The 20,555-nt window shown below is 35.4% G+C and overlaps 1 protein-coding gene across 1 annotated transcript in view; it reads left to right on the top strand.

The window, feature by feature from the left end:
• TGFBR1 (transforming growth factor beta receptor 1) overlaps positions 1–20,555 on the top strand; it is a 71,045-nt gene that overhangs the window by 38,896 nt on the left and 11,594 nt on the right. The window contains exons 5-6 of the mRNA XM_007498994.2: positions 305–472; positions 6,667–6,823. Of these exons, the coding sequence (XP_007499056.1) occupies positions 305–472; positions 6,667–6,823 (325 nt within the window). The remainder of the gene's footprint in view (positions 1–304; positions 473–6,666; positions 6,824–20,555) is intronic.

Raw genomic sequence — 20,555 nt, 5'->3', positions numbered from 1 at the left:
TTGGGAAGTGTCTGAGGCCAGGTTTGAACCCAGGACCTCCCATCTCTAGGCCTGACTCTCAATCCACTGAGCCACCCAGCTACCCCCTTAAATGAGTTTTGATAGTTGACTTGATTACACTTGATAATACACTTTATCAAATGTGTAATAATGCAAATATAAAGCAAAATGTGTAAAGTAAATATAGGATGGTGTTACAGTAGTGTGTTTTAGTATTAAAAGCTAGATGTAGCAATTAAATGTTACTAATAAAATTTTAAATGTTTTATATAAATCTTGGAAAATTTTGCTGTTTGTTTTGCAGACAATGGTACGTGGACTCAGTTGTGGTTGGTTTCAGATTATCATGAGCATGGGTCCCTTTTTGATTACTTAAACAGATACACGGTTACTGTGGAAGGAATGATCAAACTAGCTTTATCTACTGCTAGTGGACTTGCACATCTTCACATGGAGATTGTGGGCACTCAAGGTAGGGTTTTTTTTTTCCATGGTTACATGATTCTTGTTGTCTCCCTCTCATCTTCTCTCTGCCCTCCCAGAGCTGACAAGCAATTCCACTGGGTTATACATATATTATCACTCAAATCCTATTTCCATATTATTCATTTTTGTAATAGAGTAATATTTTAAAACCCAAACTTCAAATTGTATGCTCATATAAATATGTGATAAATCATTTTTTTTCTGGAATTCTACTGCCACACTTCTTTCTCTTGATGTGAATAGCATTCTTTCTCATAAGTCCCTTAGAGTTGTATTAGATTGTTGCATTGCTATTAGTAGCAGAGTCAATTACATTTGATCATCCAATATTTCAGTTATTGTGTAAAATGTTCTCCTGATTCTGCTTATTTCACTATGATCAGTTCATGTAGGTCTTTCCAGTTCTAAGAGATGATTATTAATTGCAGATTGAATTGTGAAGAATGATCTTGGGAATGATCTTTGTTGCTAATTCTCCTTAATCCTTAATCAACTTCATCCCATTGGAAAATTTTTGTGAATTTGAAAATAACACATAATCAGCCTTGGTTCTTATTTTGATAGAACTTCTAGTACTCTTAAGAATTATACTAAAATTATGTGTGTATTTATAATGGAATGTTCTGAGATATGAGAATGAAGATCTCTTATAAAATAGGATTTTATATGTAAACTCTAGTTGTACAGTGATAATATCATAGAATTAATGCTACTAAGAATTTGAAAACACCATTTTACTTATTTACTCAGTTCTACCTTCATCCCAGTCATGTATAACTTAATTTCATTCTTTTACTCATGAATTTGTTTTTTTCTCCTCATCTGGCTCCACAATTTTTATATATTCAAGTAGGAAACCTTTTCTTGGGCAGATCCTTGAAACTACAAACATTGCTTCCTTTTTTAGCATCCTCATTTTTAATTAGTATATATATTGATATGGAAGTAAAGTTTCCTTTGACAGACAATTCTTTCTTTATGTAAAAAAGATTCTGCAAGAAATCTGCATTCCCCAAAAAAACCATCTATGTTAACTTTGTATTACTGTGCTTTTTCTCTACTCCTGCCCCTTGGTAAGGGGCACTGAAGCCTCCCGTACCTCTACCCCTACGAAAAAAAGGCCAATAAAACATCCCTGCAAGTGAAAGAACAGCAGATGTATTGAGAGACTTCTGCTGCCGCCAGATTATGGGAAGCTTGGCTTGAACCTCTGGCACCAAGAGAAGAAATCTTTACCTTTCTCCATCTACTTACCCACATGTCTGACCCTTGAAAGTCTCTTCCATCTATACCTAGGAATCTCTTGTTTGTCCTTAGCTCCTGCATGTCACCCATTCTCTCTTGTCTGTGTTTGGTCCCTACATTTATGTCTCCAAGGTTCTTCCTTTTGGTTCTGGCAAGGCAACTATAACACTGGTAACATTTTGTTATTGCTTTTCTTCCTGGCCTCTTCATGTCATTGAGTCATGTGCTGGACCCCTCCCCCCATGGGTGCATCGTCCTTTCCCTGCCTATTTCCCTCTCTTCCCTACCCCCCCCCCCTCCATTTGCAGATAAATTCATATTAGGAAAAATCTTTAGTAGAAGTCTGCTCTTATATATATAGTGAGAACTGTAATATTAACAATTTTAGAGGTAGTTTATTAGTAAAGAGGAAGGTGTGTGGCATAGTCTTTTCAGTCTACAAACCCCCTTTCTTAGTACTTATTTTAATCCTCATCTTCCATCTTAGAACCAATACAGCTAGGAAGAGCCCAGATTTGATCCCAGGACTTCTTGTGTCTAGGCCTAGCTCTTAATCCACTGAGCCACCTAGCTGTCTCCTTAGCATATTGTTTTTAAATGCATAAAATAAAATATATAGGATCACAAAGAAACCCAATTATATTGAAATGGTTATTACATTTTTAAAAATGTTCATGGATTTCTGTGAGAAAAAAACAGGTTTTTTTAGATTTTTAAACAGTTTTATTGTATATTTAAAAACCACTTTTAGCCCACTTGATTTCTCCCTTCCCCCCACCCCACTCCCAATTGTACCTTGCATAATGACCCACTTGATCAGCAGGGCCAATTTTAGGGTTAGAGGTGCCTGCCAGTTCAAGGTTATTTCCTCAACACTAAATTACTTCTCTGGGTCTGTGGTGTCATTTGACACCAAAAAGTTGAAGAGGATAAGAACTGGGAACAATTCATTTCAATCTCACCAGATAGAGATAGTACTACATTTAAGAAAGCAATTTCAACAAAGTGGTGAGGGAAAGGGCCCAGTCAAACAGATTTGTGAATAGCACAGGTAGGTAGCAAATATAGGCAGTAAGTAGAACAAAGTTTATTTTGCTAGCAAAAAAAAGTAAAGAGATCTTTAAGATAGGTAGCAAGAGCAAGTGAAGGTGAAGGTCTTCCCTCCCCTTCCCGAAGAGAGATGGCTTATGTGTATTTGAAAGTGGAAGATAGAGAGCAAATGAAGAAGGAGTCATTGGAAGATGTTAGGTAAAGTATAATTCCAGAAGAATAAATGGATGGAATACTTAGAATAGGTAGACGAGGTAATTTTAGAGAGTGCCATAACTTTTCCTCTGAGATAGGAGGAAAGGGAGAAAGAATAGCTAACGGAACATTGCTATATTAGTGTAAAATCTGAAGTTGCTCATTAATTACATGATCTAAATCCATTCTAAGAAAAAATTCACATCAGCACCACTTTCTTAGAGAATTGGTATAAATTCCTTATTGACAAAGACATTACTATATTCTGGGATTACAAAGAGAAAGCAAAAAAGACATTTGCTTACCATAAGCTTATACTGTCCTCAACTTCTTACAGTTTGTCTTCTGACAAGTGATAACTCTCAATCATATTTCGATACTTAGCCTAATCTCACTTGCTCTCAATTCTATACTACCATCTGCCTGCTACACACTTACACTTCATGTCCTGTTAGCATCTCAAATTCATCTTGTTCACAGTGGAACTCATTTTCTCTGGTGTGATGCTCGCTCTCTTCCCAACTTCCTTACTAATCACACAGACTCATAACCTGAAAATTATCTTCAGTTCTTCCCTCTTCTTGTTCCTCTCACTCTTCCATGTCAGATCAACTCCCAAGTCATATTATGGTTTATACCTGTACAGAATCTAGATTGAGCTTCTTGAAAGTAGAGACTTCTGGATTTTTTTACCCCTCTCTTTTTATGCCAAGTGCTTAGCCCTGTGCCTGCCTGACACATGGGTCTTAATAAAAGCTTGACTTGACTTAGTTCCTTTTCTCCACTTGTGACAACTATTTTAGTTAAAGACTGGAATATTTCTTACCCACACTATTTTAATAGCCCTCAGATTGTTTTCTTTCTTTCTTTCTTTCTTTCTTTCTTTCTTTCTTTCTTTCTTTCTTTCTTTCTTTCTTTCTTTCTTTCTTTCTTTCTTTCTTTCTTTCTTTCTTTCTTTCTTTCTTTCTTTCTTTCTTTCTTTCTTTCTTTCTTTCTTTCTTTCTTTCTTTCTTTCTTTCTTTCTTTCTTTCTTTCTTTCTTTCTTTCTTTCTTTCTTTCTTTCTTTCTTTCTTTCTTTCTTTCTTTCCTTTTGTCTTAAAATAAATACTGTGTTTTGGTTCAAAGGCAAAAGAGCAGTAGGGGCTAGGCTGTGGCAAGTTAAGTGACTTTCTCAGGGTCACACAGGTAGGAAGTGCTTGAGGTCAGATTTGAACCCAGGACCTCTGATCTCTGGTCCTGACTCAATCTATGGAGCCATTTAGCTATCCTCTCTCTAATCCATTTTCAATAAAGTATAGATTTTTCAATTCAACAAACTATTAAGCACATGAGTGCAGAGAATTTTTTGTTCCATTTCTGATGAGAGTGAGATTTAAGCATTTCTCACCACCCCCCATTTTCCCCTCCAGTCTAAAAGTTCTTCCTTGATTGCCTCTTTTCTGTGAGATAATTTTCCCCATTCTTTTTCTCCGTCTACCCCCAATGCATCCCTCTTTTCTCACCTCTTCGTTTTCTTTTTTGCAAGAATCATTCCAATATAATCTACTGTTCTACTAATGATAAAGTCATTATATTATAAATGTTAAGTCCCTTGTTGCTTTTTTTCTTTCATGTTTGTTTTTATGGCATTATTTTCTTTGGTATTTTTTGTGGCCCCTCCCCCTCAAACCTGTTAATTTTCTTCCTAATTTTCTTCATTGCCTACATTTCTTTTCCAAAGCTTTCCTCTATTATTCTTACCGTTTTCTTAACTCTTTCAGAAATTCGTGTTGGGCTTACATCCAATTTGCATTTCTTCTTTTGAGGCTTTACTTATAGCTTCTTTCACCTTGTCTTCTTGAGTTTGTGTTTTGGTCTTCCTTGACACCATATAGTAGCTTCTTATGTTTAAGTTCTTTTTGTTTGCTCATTTTCCAGCCTATATTTTGACTGTAGACATTATGTTAAAGTTGGGCTCTATTCACAGGAGAGTGGGGAGGCACTGTCCCATACTTTAGTGTTTTTTAATTGTTTTGTTTTTACTGCTTTTTTTCAGAGATAGTTCTGGCTATCTGCAAATTTTTCTTGCTTCCAAAGTGGTATTACCTTGAGAAGTGTGGTCATAGCTTTTGTCTTTCCTCAGGAAGGGTCCCTACTCCCCTGTAGCCACAAGTGCTAGTGTTTTCTCTCTCTGGAACTGCAAACCAGAACCCTAAATAGGCAGTGTCATTGCTAAACAGTACCTGATCCTCTACGTAATGTTAGATCACACTCCTTTGTAATTTCTTTCTGACAAGTTGTCTAATTTACTTACTGTTTCTGGGTTGAGAGCTGAAATTGCTGTTGTTGCTGTCCTGACCACCTCAAGTCCCACTGCTGGTATTACTGACACATGTGCTCTGGGCTAGCTTCTACTTTGGTGTAACAGAGCTTTCCAATGACTTCCTAATTTTCTCATGTTAGAAAACCATTGTGGGCTTTGCTGCTCCAGAATTTGATTTTATGCATTATTTTAAAATTGTTTGGAGAATACAGCTGGGTTGCTGCCTGTACTCAACCATTTTGGCTCTACACAGAATGATTTAGTTTATAGGACTATATAGTTAGGTGTTCTTACCTGTATGCAGAGAGCTGATTAATGTTAATTAGAGGTAGGTAGCTTATTAGTGGTGAGCACAAATTCAAGCCATGGTACTGTGGGAAAAGTAATGGATTTATTGAGTCAAGAGACTTGGATTCAACAGTGCTAGTTCTCTGTTTTATGTTATTTGCTGTAAGTCACTTTGAAATACAGTTTCCTCATCTGTAAAATGAGGGGTTTTCCTAAATGATCTCATTTCCAATTTTAGTTTTACTATGTTCTAATCAGATTTTAGAATCAAAGTTTAAAATTTTATTTTTTATATTTAGTTATATTTCATATTATCTAATTCAATAATTATTTATATTTTGTATATATATGTAATAAATAATTTAATTAGTAATTATTTGATAATATAATTAATAAATTATTAAAATTTAAAGTATAAACAAAATACAAAATATAAATAAGAAAATAATAAAAATTATTTAAAATTAAAAAAAAATTAAAAATCTAAAATTTAGATGATCCAAAGCTGTGAGTGATCACTAATACAGGGGGCATCTCGGGATTCAGCCCAATTCAAGAGCTAGATAATCTTCTATGAAGAGAAACAACATGTTTCCAATTAAATTAATTCAAACTATGCACAAAATAATTCAAAATAATTTCCTGAGCAGGAATAGGAAAAGCTCTAATAATTCAAATTTTGGGGGAAACTTAATACTATGCTTCATATAGATAATTTCATAATTATCCACAATAGTGTGCTAATACTTTTGGATATTTCAAAATAAATGCATTTTGAAAAGTGTTTTGCACTATAATTCTTTATGCAATTAAGATTCTTTACTTTCTAATTTAGGATAATAAACTTTGGCAGTATAGAGAAGTATCTTGGTAATTGGTAGGACAAACACACTGAGATTAAAATTTCTGTGCCTAAATCTCTAGGTTGACTTTTCGGTACTTGAATTAATAGAGTAATAAAATTTTTAGAGCTGAAAAAGATTAGTAGAGAGTATATTAAACATAGTTTTAGGAATGTTCACATTTTTGAAACATTTTTCTGTCAAGAAAGACTATTGATATGTATTTTCTATAGTCATGTTTAACTTTTTTTCCTTTAGGCAAACCAGCAATTGCTCATAGAGACCTGAAATCAAAGAATATTTTAGTAAAGAAGAATGGAACATGCTGTATTGCAGACTTAGGACTTGCAGTAAGACATGATTCAGCCACAGACACAATTGATATAGCTCCAAACCACAGAGTGGGAACAAAAAGGTAAAAATTTTTAATATATATATTTTTTATAATCACATTTGATTTCTTTACTATTTTGTTCTTCATTTTAAAACTGTATTTTATTTCCCTCACATGTTAGAGAGACTTAAATTCTTTGCATGGTAAGTGAGAAACCCGGAAGCCAAAGCACCTAAATAAAAAGTGCAAGTTAGTGAAAGGGGATATTTCCTGTAATCCATACCTATATCCAGTAAAGTTTTTTCAGCTTTCAGCTTTAGACTAGAGTAGCCCTTTCCTGTTTCTAGCCAAAGTATTATATAGTATCTGAAGTTTGTTAGGACCTGGAATTCCTGGGATGGCTCAAGAACTTCAAATGGACCCCAAAACTACCTGGTCCCAAGAAGGGAAAACATTTTAATCAGTGATTCCTGGGGAAATTTTAGAATGTATCATGTAAGAGTGGTTAATAAGAAATTCTAAAATGCAAAGTCATGATTACAAAGAACCATGGCTTCATCATGATTAGATTATATATATATGAAATGGGAAGTTCATACTCCGTATCAGTCTATACTTCTTTGTTCTAGATACTTATTTGTAGAACTTAAATTTCTATCTAGTTAATAATACATAAAACTTGCCAAACTTTTATATTTACATGAATGCACTTTACTTGTATATTACAAAAATGTGTTATTCATATATATAGATATAGATATATAGATATAGATATGTGATTAGATATTTTTTAGATATCATTAACTTTTGAGCTTTTTTACAAGATGTCCTTAGCTAATATAAAGGGCTTTATAAATATATAAAATGATAGGATGCTAAGAATGGAAGGAATTAGAATTTAGGTACTTTAATTTGTCTAATAAACATAATAAAACTATTCATTTAAAAACTTAGGTCTTATGCCTCTCTATATCCTGTCCTCTTTTCATTTTAGAACTTTCATTAGCTGCTTTTTTAGATGTGTTGTCCCAAAGTCATCTGATGAATTCTTTCACTTCTCTGTAAAACTGGGATTTCTGTACATAGTATTAGGTCATTATGGAAAAATACCCAAAAGACATTTTTTTCTTCAGTCACTTTAAATATTAAAAAGGTTTAAGTTTTCTTTAAAATGTTTAAAAATATTTGTTCCTGTAGGGATAAAAAGCCTTTAACATCATATCTAAAAATTCTTGTAGAAGTAGTTTTATCTCATTTTGTATGTATGAAAGAGTTTGTTTCTGAAAAAAAAGATTTTGCATTCACATTTTGAGCAACACTTGGCACTTAGTCTCTTTGAAGAGTAGTTGGGGAGAAAAAAGACAATCCTAGGGTTATTAACAGAGGTATGAAGAGGCACTAATCCCTGATGCCTAGGGAGGAAGTAGCTGGGAAGGGGAGGAAGAGCTAAGAAGTGGAAAGATAAAGACTTTTTATTCTTATTGGTTGGGAATACTTAGAGGAGAATCCTCATATCTAAACTAAAAGGGGAGCTTGAGATTAATGATGAAAAACCACTTATAGGATTATCGCTAAATGCCTCTGAAAGCCCCCAGGCAAGTAGGTGACACTAGGTGTGATTAGAGTGCCTGGTTCTCAGCTTCTTGAGTTCAGGTCTGACCTCAGACATATTTATTACCTGTATGACCCTGAACCCATTTTCCTCAGTTACATCATCTGCAAAATGAACTGGAAAAGGCAGTGACAAACCACTCCAGGATCTTTGCCAAGAAAACTCCAAATGGTATCATGAAGAGTTGGACACAACTGAAATTCCTGAATAACAGCTCCAGAAGCTTGGCCTGAGATAGGGGAGTCTGCTGCTCTCTGCAATAGAAAGTTCAACTCAATAAGTACTGAAGAACAGATAAAGGTGCTTAGGCCTCTGGCTTTAGCAGGCAGTGAATAAGGAAAGATACAGTAGAACAATGACCAACTCTTCCTCCTAGAAGGGAGAATTCTGTAGTAGACAGGATCATCACTACCCAAAAGAACTTCTCCCATACTGCTTTAAATGTTACCATTTGTTCTCAAAGAATCATTAGAAGTAATAAACTGACTTCTTTGGAAAGGGTTGGTAGTTATAGCTACTGTAAATTTTGTTTTGCTAACACTTATGTGAAATAGAGGAAATGGGAATTTGTGCTAGGTTAGGAAACTGTAGGAAGGATTTAGATGTAATTTTTGAGCTTGGGAAGAACCAGGGATAGATTGGAATAATGAGCACTGGATGGTTATTGGATATAGGGATGTAGGGAGAATAGAACTTCATATGGCCAGAGGAGATATAGGAAAGGAAATAGGATAATCCAGACATGTTATATATTTTATAGCTTGGAATATTTCTTCAGTAAATCCATTAGTTTCTTTTGTATGCAAAGCACTAGGAAACATATTGAGGTATTTGAAGAAATGGACTTTGCTTTGTAGAACCTTGCCATGGCTTAGAGGTAAAAAGACATATTTAGGGGAAATTTTTATATACATCACATTCACACATAAAAAACAGGATCTTGGAATCTCTTTTAGTCTACACCTTGTTAAAAAGGTTCTATGAAATATTTTAAATATAACTCAGTGTGTGTGTGTGTGTGTGTGTGTGTGTGTTTTAATAACCCTTACCTTCCACCTTAGAATCAATGCTGTGTATTGTTTCCGAGGCAGAAGGGCTTCCATCTCTAGACCTGGCTCTCAATCCACTGAGCTACCCAGCTGCCCCCCTCCTCAATTTGTTTTTGAAAAAGTATGATCACTGGAATGATTTTTTAAAAAAATGTCAGGGGAGAGGTTTTTCAGAGAAGCCTTTAGTTCAGATTTTTCCAGGATAGTCAAGTATCACAAATCCTTCTGAAATTCTAAGAATGCTAAAAAAATTCATTAAGCAAGCATTTAATTTATTTATAAATAGCATTATTTTTAGGTAGACCATATTTATGATACAATAGAATTAATTTTAGGGTACCCCAGTTTATTGCAAAATATAAATTACATTTACAACCATTTTCTACATTTTTCTTTTTTAAAAGGGAGGCATCTTTTTTGTTCTGGTAAAAGTAATGAATGTCAAGTCAGGCACTGTGTTCTATCTAGTCATGCATTTACCACTAACTAGCTGTAAGAACCTTGAGCAAATCTGTGGGGCTCACTTTATTCTTATGCAAAGGTAGGTTGAGATTGAATGAAGAGGCTCTTGAATGGCTTTTATTCAGTGAGCAGAAAGGAACTTTTCAAGATTTTTGATCAAAAGAAAAATGTGATTATGGGTATGCAATAAAAGATGAATATGGCAACAGTATACATAAGTAAATTTGGGAGGGAGAGTGGGTGAAAATTAGGAAAGAGGAGTACCAATTAGGAATGCTAAGTGATGAATAGACATGGCACTACACACCTATAATCCCTGTGGCAGATCTTTTGAATTCAGAAGAACTTTAGTGGACTAATAAGTCAAGTTAATATCTACTCCAAGTTTAGTATAGGTATAATGGGCTACCAGGCTACCTTTAAAGAAGGGGAAAATTAGCCAAGGATGGAGATTGGAGAATCAAAGCTTCTGTGCCAATTGGAATGGGCCTGGGCCTATGCATATAGCCCTTGTACTTTTCATCTGAGGTGAAATAGGGAAATACAATTTGTTTTGTTTTTTTAATTATCTAAGAAAATAGTCTAAACAACAAAAACATGATATGGGGCAGGAAGTCACATGAAGACAAAAGGAAGTGAGAAGGGGAAGCTAAGTGGCTCAATGGATAGAGAACCAGGCCTGAACACAGGGGTTTCTGGGTTCAAAGCTTCATTCAGACACTTCTTAGCTGTATAACCCTGGTGAAGTCACTTAACTCCATTTTTCTTGCCCTTACCACTTTTTTGCCTTAGAACCTATACTTAATATCAATTCTAAGACAGAGGATAAGGATTTAAAGAAAAAAAGGTAGTAAGAGTCTTGGAATAGAGTGGAAGCTCTGGGAATGGAGACAAAGGAATATATATTTTGAAGGCAGAAAATACAGGACATAGCACATTATTAGATGAGAGACGAAGGGATAGAAAAGAACTATGTTGACTCAAGATTCTAAACCTGAGTTTTCTGGGAAGATATGGCAGTTTCCAGATAAGGGTTTGTTGATTTTCAGGTTCTGATCAAACATTCCCAGGTGGGCATTTGATAGAGTTAGAAGGGAATTCAGAAGTCCTCTACCCCAATTATAAACAAGAATCCCCTTTACAATATAAATGATGAATAGTCACCAGGTCTTTGAAGTCTTCATGAAGGGGAACTGTCTACTTCCTAAAACAGCCCATTTCATTTTTCCAGAGCTATCAAACTTATGCAAAGTTTTTCCTAGCATCAAATCTCAATCTTCTTCTTTGCAATTTCCTTGGGTTGTTCTAATTCTGCCATTTAGGAACCTAACGATGTATGTCTAAGATGATATATTCATCTTTCACTCCAGTCTTTTTGGCTCCACATCAAGCACCTGAGGTTCCTTCTAATTCCACTGGTATAGTCTTGTGAGAAGGGAATTTGTATTTTTATTCAGTCAATCAGATATTTAGACTTCCCTTCCATTTGTTTTGAATTTGGGTCAATCAGCAATCAGGGAATTGACCCCACAGGTACTGCCCCCTGGGTGGTGCCAAGCTAATTAAAGAACTGTGATTAGTTCTTGGGGAGTGATGTAAGAGAGCTAGTGGGTATAGTAAGGATTTGTAAAATGAGACCCAGTAGGGAGCTGGTGGGGTTATTTTCTGAGGCTGAGATTTGGAGACAGACACTGAGTTGTCAGGCTCTGGATTATTAGGCTAGGAAATTCTTCATCTGCTTTCTATATTTCTCTCCTATTTTCTCTTTCTTATTAATAAATCTACCTATTAACAATCTTGTGACTTAAGGGTTAGTTACAATTTTGGCGACCACCCATTCTAACAATTACAGTCCCAAAGCCTTTTATATCCTAGTTACCCTCTTCTCAATGCTCTCTAGTTTATTTCTACCCTTCTTCAAAGTGAGGCACCCAAAACTGATGCAGCAAGCAAGATGTGGTGGGACTGGGTGGGGAGAGGATTGCTGGATCATTACTTCCTTCATCCGGATTGCACTAGTCGTTCTGGGGTGTCTTATTTTACTTTTTATCTCAGCTCATTTTTCATTAAAATCTCTATATTTTAGTGATAACTATACCTCCTGCATTTTATAATTTTAGAATAAAAATTGTTTTCTGAATTTTTATAGTAAACCCTACTATATATCATCTTGTTATTTTCTGTCTAGCTTGCCATGATCTTTTTGGGATCCTGATTCTGACATTCATTGTGATTGCTCTTTCTTAAGTTTGTGTTATCTCCAGGTTTGATGAGAATGGATCAGATCATCAAGAGAGCCCAGAAATACCAACATTTAGGGAGCAAGAGGAGCCAGGTCTTTGTTAGAAAAGAGTGGTTTTTTTTCCCCCAGGGAGTTGGGGGTAGAGGAAACTCATCAGGAGATGACAATGATTTTTTTTTTTTAATCAGTAAAACTCTTTAAAACGGAAGTTCACTGAGAATCAGGAGTTTATAGAAGCTATGAGGAAAGAGGATCATTTTCAGTGTACAAGAAATATTGCTAAGAAGCTGAGGAAAACAATCGAACCTTGAATCTTTTGCTTTCTTTGTACCTTCCACTTCACACCTCAGTCTTTCCTTGTTGGAGCAAGCTGACTCGGCAGTCTAACTTTATCAAGAAACCCATGCATGTAGCATATGACTCATTCTGTCACTGACAGAATGATGTAACATTTCAAATTATAATGGTATGTTTAAACAAAATTTTTTTAGTCTGAACCCATAACTTCATTAGTATTAGAAGCTCTCCATGTAGAAACTTTTTCTGCCAATTCCTGCTTTGCAACTTTATCTTCTGACTAAGAGTTGCCTGGGTCACTGAAAGCTTAAATCTTCATTCAGCAGTATGTGTCAGAGTTAGGACAATATTTAAAAATAATTAAAAGCTGGAAACTTTATAACAGTATTCATGATGATGCAGTTAAGGTAACAAGGATTAGCAATTGGTTTAAGAATATCAACCATATATCAGGTTTGAATAGATTTTAAAATAGAGTTTGAAAAGATATAGAGATTGATGTTTTGTTCAATCATTTTCAAGTGTCTATGTTAATATATGTAGGTAAACCTTAATTGGATATTCTTTTTGTTTAAACCCTGACCTTCCTTCTTAGAATCAATATTGATTGGGTATTGGTTCCAAGGCAGACGAGTGGTGAGGGGTAGGCAGTGGAGATTAAATGACTTGGCCAGGGTCACACAGGAAGTGTATGAGGCCAAATTTGAACCCAAGTCCTTCCAAGTCCAGGCCTGGCTATCGTTAGGATTAAAATTTTGTTTCTCTACTAAAGGTATTATATTTTTAGAGGTTTATTAAAGATTAAGAAATAAAGAAAATACAAAATAAGAAAACACGTGCCTAGGAGGGCCAAAAGGCCCATTCAATTTCACTTATACTACATCTTGAGAGACCTGTGTGCTTGGAAGCGGAAGCAGCAAGAGAGTAGGCAGTACAGTCAGTTTAGATAGCCATTGTGTTCTCTAACTCAGGTGATATTCAGGGAGATTAAAGGGCAATCTGGCAACTAGCAAGGACTTCTGGGGATTGAAGTCTGTGGTTCAAATCTCCATTTTTACATTTCGCCATTTGATCCTTGTTGGGAAAGATTTTCCCCAAAAGGATCATGAAAATATAATCAATTTAAAGATTGCAATAAATTGAGGATAAGAGGGGAAAAAAAATAATTGCTAGACGCACTGACAAAAAACCAGTTAGGGGGCAGGCCCCTTTGGCATGAAAGTATACATACAAATAAATGTTCAATCAACCACACAAAAATTCATTCTTAATCTTCTCGTGCAGCTTGTGGTGTGGAGGCATCTCCATGGTGTCTTCTCCAAACAGTTCAGTTTCTGGATTCTGAGAGGTATTATGTTTCTTTACCTAAAATTCTTCTTAAAAGAAATTTAAACTTTGCAATTTAAAATAATAATATTTTTACACTTCCCCATGAAGAGGGTGATTGTAAAACACAGGATCATTTAGGGATGCATGGCTGAGTTATAGGTATATGAATCAATTGGTAAGAGAAATTAAAAAGACATCAGAAAAATCCAAATAAAAAAAGATAATTTCTGGATGAAAATATAGACTATCAAAGTCTTATGTATAAAAATGCCCAATTAAAATGATCTAAGCAATTGTAATAATTAAAATAGTTGGATGTCATAAACTGTAAGTTAAAATAGTGGAAGACATAAATTGTAGTAGATATATGAGTGGATGAGTAAATTGTGACCGCAGGAAATATGTTTTCACTACAGTGTCTTGTTTTTAAATCAAATATAAGGTGGTCGCCAGGGAAATATTCCCAATTATTAAATATATACCCAAGTTAGCTGGGTTTTATAAAGATTTTAATTAATACAAATGAGGGATTAAGAAGAGAGAGAGAAAGGAAATAATGAGAAAAGGGCTATATCAGCCTAGGCTGGCATAGAGAGGGATCAGTCAGTCTTTTATCACTCACCACAAGATCTGTCCAAGCAAGGATTCAGAGGGACAGAGTCTCCTCAGAGGGAGTTCCAGCCAGAGTCAGCCTCCCTCAGACTGTCTTTCAAGAGACTGTCTCCAGAGACTGATTCCAAGAGCCTCCTAGTCTACTCAGGTGTGAATTACTCAAAAGATTAGTCTACTCAGGTGTGAACTAAGAATGGTCTGTCCTTTGAAAAACGTCTACTGTGATTGGTAGATGGAAGAACTTAGGGGAGGAGACATAGGAGAAAATTCCCTTTAAAAGGAGAAGAGAAACTGATACCAGAATGAGAACAGACACAGGTCTTGAGTCAGTCTCTCTCTCTTCTCCTTTTAAAGGGAATTTTCTCCTATGTCTCCTCCCCTAAGTTCTCACAGACGTTTTTCAAAGGACAGATCATTCTTAGTTCACACCTGAGTAGACTAGAATCTCTGAGTAAGTTTTCACCTGTTTGCTCCTTGTAAGTTCACAAGTTGCCTGACCTTTATAGGTACTTAGCACCCCTTTGTATTAATTCTAAAAATAGGCACAGCTTAAGAACTTTTTGCCTTATTATAAGTATGGGTTTAAGTATTTTTCATTGTTCAGCAAGGAGTTTACAACTTTATCTTCCCCTAAGGCATGCTTAAGTATGGTGAAGTAGAGTTCTCACATTCCTGATCAAGTACCTTCACTGCCCAAATGGAAATTGGTCCCAATGGGGAATGGTCTTAATCCAACCTTATGAAGTAGGGTCTGGGAATTTTTTTAAGGTTTACAATCCTAACCTTATGAAGTAGGGTCTGGGAATTTTTTTAAGGTTTACAATCCTAACCTTATGAAGTAGGGTCTGGGAATTTTTAAGGTTCACACAATGATGCATTTACCCAGTCAGTAGCCAGGACTACAGAAAGTTTGCCACACTATCAAAGAGAAAAGGGACTAGATTATTGGAGCCAGGTTAGAAGCCAAGTTTGGGATACTCATCTGTAAGTATTTTCAGAGTGTGGATACAAGGAAGGCCAATGTCTTAACGTATGTTAAATGCCGCAACCTTGAGTCTTCACACTAATGATTATGGCAGTAATCAGGTTTAGCTTTGTGCTTCATTGGCCCTGTGAAATGGCTCTTTTGTGTATATCTTGTCCTGGAATCAGACAGAATCATTAAGCAAAGTCCCCCCCCCAATTTTTTTAAACAATTAGTGGCATCATTTTTATAGTCTCAAGCTTTTGGGGCATGCATTAACATTATAGCAAATGTATTTTAAACTTATATTACTGCAAAATCAAAAAGGTAAAGAAAATTTTTAATACTGGTGACATGTGCTTCAACTATAAAAAGACAAAAAAATACTGAAATAGTATATTGCACATGCAAGAAAATTATAATAAAAGAGTTTTAAAAATTCAAAAATGTAGCTTATAATCATTGACACACTGTGTCAGCTAAGAAAATATAGAATACAAGGCTTTCTCACCAAAAAAGAGATCCATTTTCTCTTCATATCTGGCCATGATCCACCGTGAGTACAAGCAAATAAATTTTACAAGGTAACATTTTGTTTTATAAAGAATATTAGTACAAATATGTAGGTATAAATATCACCAAAATTCTCAATAGTCCAGTTAATTACAATAACAAACAAACCCACTATAATTTTTTTAAACTTTAAACATTATTTTATTTGGTCATTTCCAAACATTATTCATTGGAAACAAAGATCATTTTCTTTTCCTCCCCCCATCCTTCCCACCACCTCTCCCATAGCTGACGCACGATTCCACTGGGTATCACATGTGTTCTTGGTTCGAACCCATTTCCATGTTGTTGGTATTTGCATTAGAGTGTTCATTTAGTGTCTCTCCTCAGTCGTATCCCCTTGCCCCCTGGAGTCAAGCAGTTGCTTTTCCTCTATGTTTTTACTCCCATAGTTTATCCTCTGCTTGTGGAGAGTGTTTTTTAGATCCCTGCAGATTGTTCAGGGACATTGCATTGACACTAATGGAGAAGTCCATTACCTTCGATCGTACCACAGTGTATCAGTCTCTGTGTATAATGTTTTCCTGGTTCTGCTCCTTTCACTCTGCATCACTTCCTGGAGGTCCCTCCAGTTCATTATTCCTTTTAGCACAATAGTATTCCATCACCAACATATACCACAATTTGTTCAGCCATTCCCCAATTGAAGGGCATCCTCTCATTTTCCAATTTTTGGCCACCACAAAGAGTGCAGCCATGAATATTCTTGTACAAGTCTTTTTACTTATTGTCTCTTTGGGGTATAAACCCAGCAGTGCTATAGCTGGATCAAAGGGCAGACAGTCTTTTATCACCCTTTGGGCATAGTTCCAAATTGCCCTCCAGAATGGTTGGATCAATTCACAACTCCACCAGCAATGAATTAATGTCCCTATTTGCCACATCCCCTCCAGCATTCATTACTTCCCTTTGCTATCATGTTAGCCAATCTGCTAGGTGTGAGGTGATACCTCAGGGTTGTTTTGATTTGCATCTCTCTGATTATAAGAGATGTAGAACACTTTTGCATGTGCTTATTAATAGTTTTGATTTCTTTGGCTGAGAACTGCCTGTCCATGTCCCTTGCCCATTTATCAATTGGAAAATGGCTTGATTTTTTGTACAATTGATTTAGCTCTTTGTAAATTTGAGTAATTAAACCTTTGTCAGAGGATTTTGTTATGAAAATTGTTTCCCAATTTGTTGCTTCCCTTCTGATTTTGGTTACATTGGTTTTGTTTGTACAGAAACTTTTTAATTTGATGTATTCCAGATTATTTTGCATTTTGTGATTCTTTCTAAGTCTTCCTTGGTTTTAAAGCCTCTCCCTTCCCAAAGGTCTGACATGTATACTATTCTGTGTTCGCCTAAATTTCTTATAGTTTCCTTCTTTATGTTCAAGTCATTCGCCCATTCTGAATTTATCTTGGTGTAGGGTGTGAGGTGTTGATCTAAACCTAATCTTTCCCACACTGTCCTCCAATTTTCCCAGCAGTTTTTATGAAATAGTGGATTTTTGTCCCAAAAGCTGGGATCTTTGGGTTTGTCATATACTGTCTTGCTGAGGTCACTTACCCCGAGTCTATTCCACTGATCCTCCCTTCTGTCTCTTAGCCAGTACCAAATTGTTTTGATGACCGCTGCTTTATAATATATTCTGAGATCTGGGACTGCAAGGCCCCCTTCTTTTGTATTTTTTTTTTCATTATTTCCCTGGATATCCTTGATCCTTTGTTATTTGAAATGAACTTTGTTATGGTTTTTTCTAGATCAGTAAAAAAATTTTTTGGAAGTTCCATGGGTATGGCACTAAATAGATAGATGAGTTTGGGTAGGATGGTCATTTTTATTATATTGGCTTGTCCTACCCATGAGCAATTAATGTTTTTCCAATTGTTCAAGTCTAGTTTTAGTTGTGTGGAGAGTGTTTTGTAGTTGTATTCATTTAGTTCCTGTGTTTGTCTTGGGAGATACATTCCTAAGTATTTTATTTTGTCTAAGGAAATTTTAAATGGGATTTCTCTTTCTAGTTCTTGCTGCTGAGCTGTGTTGGAAATATATAGAAATGCTGATGATTTATGTGGGTTTATTTTGTATCCTGCAACTTTGCTAAAGTTGTTGATTATTTCAATTAACTTTTTGGTTGAATCTCTAGGATTCTTTAAGTAGACCATCATGTCATCCACAAAGAGTGATAACTTGGTCTCCTCATTGCCGATTTTAATGCCTTCAATTTCTTTTTTTCTCTAATTGCTACTGCTGGTGTTTCTAGTACAATGTCAAATAATAAGAGGTGATAATGGGCATCCTTGTTTCACTCCTGATATTAATGGGAATGCATCTAGTTTATCCCCATTGCAGATGATATTAGTTGATGGTTTTAGATATATACTGTTTATTATTTTTAGGAATGACCCTTCTATTCCTATGCTTTCTAGTGATTTTAATAGGAATGGGTGTTATATTTTATCGAAGGCTTTTTCTGCATCTATTGAAATAATCATGTGGTTTTTGTTGGTTTGCTTGTTGATGTGGTCAATTATGTGGATGGTTTTCCTGCCCTGCATCCCTGGTATAAATCCTACTTGATCATGGTGAATGACTCTTCTGATCACTTGCTGGAGTCTTTTTGCTAGTATCCTATTTAAGATTTTTTGCATCTATATTCATTAGGGAGATTGGTCAATACTTTTCTTTCTCTGTTTTTGGCCTGCCTGGCTTTGGAATTAGTACCATGTTTGTGTCATAAAAGGAATTTGGTAGAACTCCCTCTTTGCTTATTATGTCAAATAGTTTGTATAGTATTGGGGTTAGTTGTTCTTTGAATGTTGGATAGAATTCACTGGTGAATCCATCAGGCCTTGGGGATTTTTTCTTAGGAAGTTCTTTGCTGGCCTGTTGGATTTCTTTTTCTGATGTGGAATTATTTAAGAAATCTATTTCTTCTTCTGTTAGTTTAGGCAATTTATATTTTTGTAAATATTCATCCATATCACCTAGGTTGGTATTTTTATTGCCATATAGTTAGGCAAAGTAGTTTTTAATGATTGCCTTAATTTTCTCTTCGTTGGAGGTGAGGTCCCCCTTTTCATCCTTGATGCTATTAATTTGCCTTTCTTCTTTCCTTTTTTTAATTAAATTAACCAGTACTTTGTCTATTTTGTCTGTTTTTTCAAAGTACCAGCTTCTAGTCTTGTTTATTAGCTCAATAGTTCTATCACTTTGGGTTTTATTAATTTCTCTCTTAATTTTTAGGATCTCTAGTTTTGTTTTCTTCTGGGTGTTTTTAATTTGTTCATTCTCATGTTTTTTGATTTTCATTTCCAATTCATTGATCTCTGCCCTCCCTAATTTGTTAATATATGCACTCGTGGATATGAATTTTCCTCTAAGTACTGCTTTGGCTGCATCCCATAAGGTTTGAAAGGATGTCTCACCATTCTCATTTTCCTCAATGAAATTATTAATTGTTTCTATGATTTCTTCTCTAACTAACCAATTTTGGAGTATCTCATTATTTAATTTCCAATTAATTTTTGATTTGGCTCTCCATGTACCCTTACCGATCAATATTTTTATTGTTTTATGATCTTAAAAGGTTGCATTTATTATTTCTGCTTTTCTGCATTTGAGTGCCAGGTTTCTGTGACCTAGTGTATGATCTATTTTTGTGAATGTGCCATGTGGTGCTGAGAAGAAGGTGTGTTCCTTTTTGTCCCTATTTATTTTTCTTCATATGTCTATTAACTCTAATTTTTCTAAGATTTCATTCACCTCTTTTACCTCTTTCTTGTTTATTTTTGGTTTGATTTATCTAAATTTGATAGTGGTTGGTTCAAGTCTCCCACTAATATGGTTTTACTGTCTATTTCCTCCTTCAATTCTCCTAGTTTCTCCATTAAAAATTTGGATGCTATACCATTTGGTGCATACATGTTGATTAATGATATTTCCTCATTGTCTATACTCCCTTTTAACAGAATATATTTACCTTCCCTATCCCTTTTGATCAGGTCTATTTATGCTTTGGCTTTGTCAGATATCATGATTGCAACTCCTGCCTTCTTTCTATCAGTTGAGGCCCAAAAGGTCTTTCTCCATCCTTTAATTCTAACCTTGTGAGTATCAACCCGCCTCATATGTGTTTCTTGAAGACAACAAATGGTAGGGTTTGGGGTTCTAATCCAATCTGCTATTTGTCTGCATTTTATGGGTGAGTTCATCCCATTCACGTTCAAAGTTATGATTGTCACTTGTAGATTCCCTGGCATTTTGATATCTTCCCCTAGTTTTGACCTTTCTTCTTTAGCTATATCCTTTTGAACTAGTGATTTACTTTAGGTCAGTACCCCCTAGTCCCCTCCTTTGATATTCTTCCCTTTCTATGCTCCCTTCCTCTTCCCCCTCTCCTTCCCTCCCTTTTTATACTCCCTCCTCCCTCCCCCTCCTTGATTTTTCTTTCTTTCTTACCCTGTTGGATAATATAGAATTCAGGATCCCACTGGATCTAGATGTTCTTCCCTCTCAGATTTGATTTCACTGAGAGTAAGGTTTAAGTAATTTCACTTCAAGCTCTCTTCCTCTCCTTCTCATATGAGAGTTCTTCCCCTCCCCTTCCCATGTGTATCTTTGTATGGAAAAGATTATTCTATTTAGTCCCCCCCTATTTCTTGAAGTAAATGTTAGTATTATCG

The sequence above is a fragment of the Monodelphis domestica genome, chromosome 7 (genome assembly GCF_027887165.1).
Source record: "Monodelphis domestica isolate mMonDom1 chromosome 7, mMonDom1.pri, whole genome shotgun sequence".
Classification (NCBI taxonomy): Eukaryota; Metazoa; Chordata; class Mammalia; order Didelphimorphia; family Didelphidae; genus Monodelphis; species Monodelphis domestica.
Note: the sequence above shows the minus strand (reverse complement) of the source record. Positions and strands in the feature narration are given on the sequence as shown.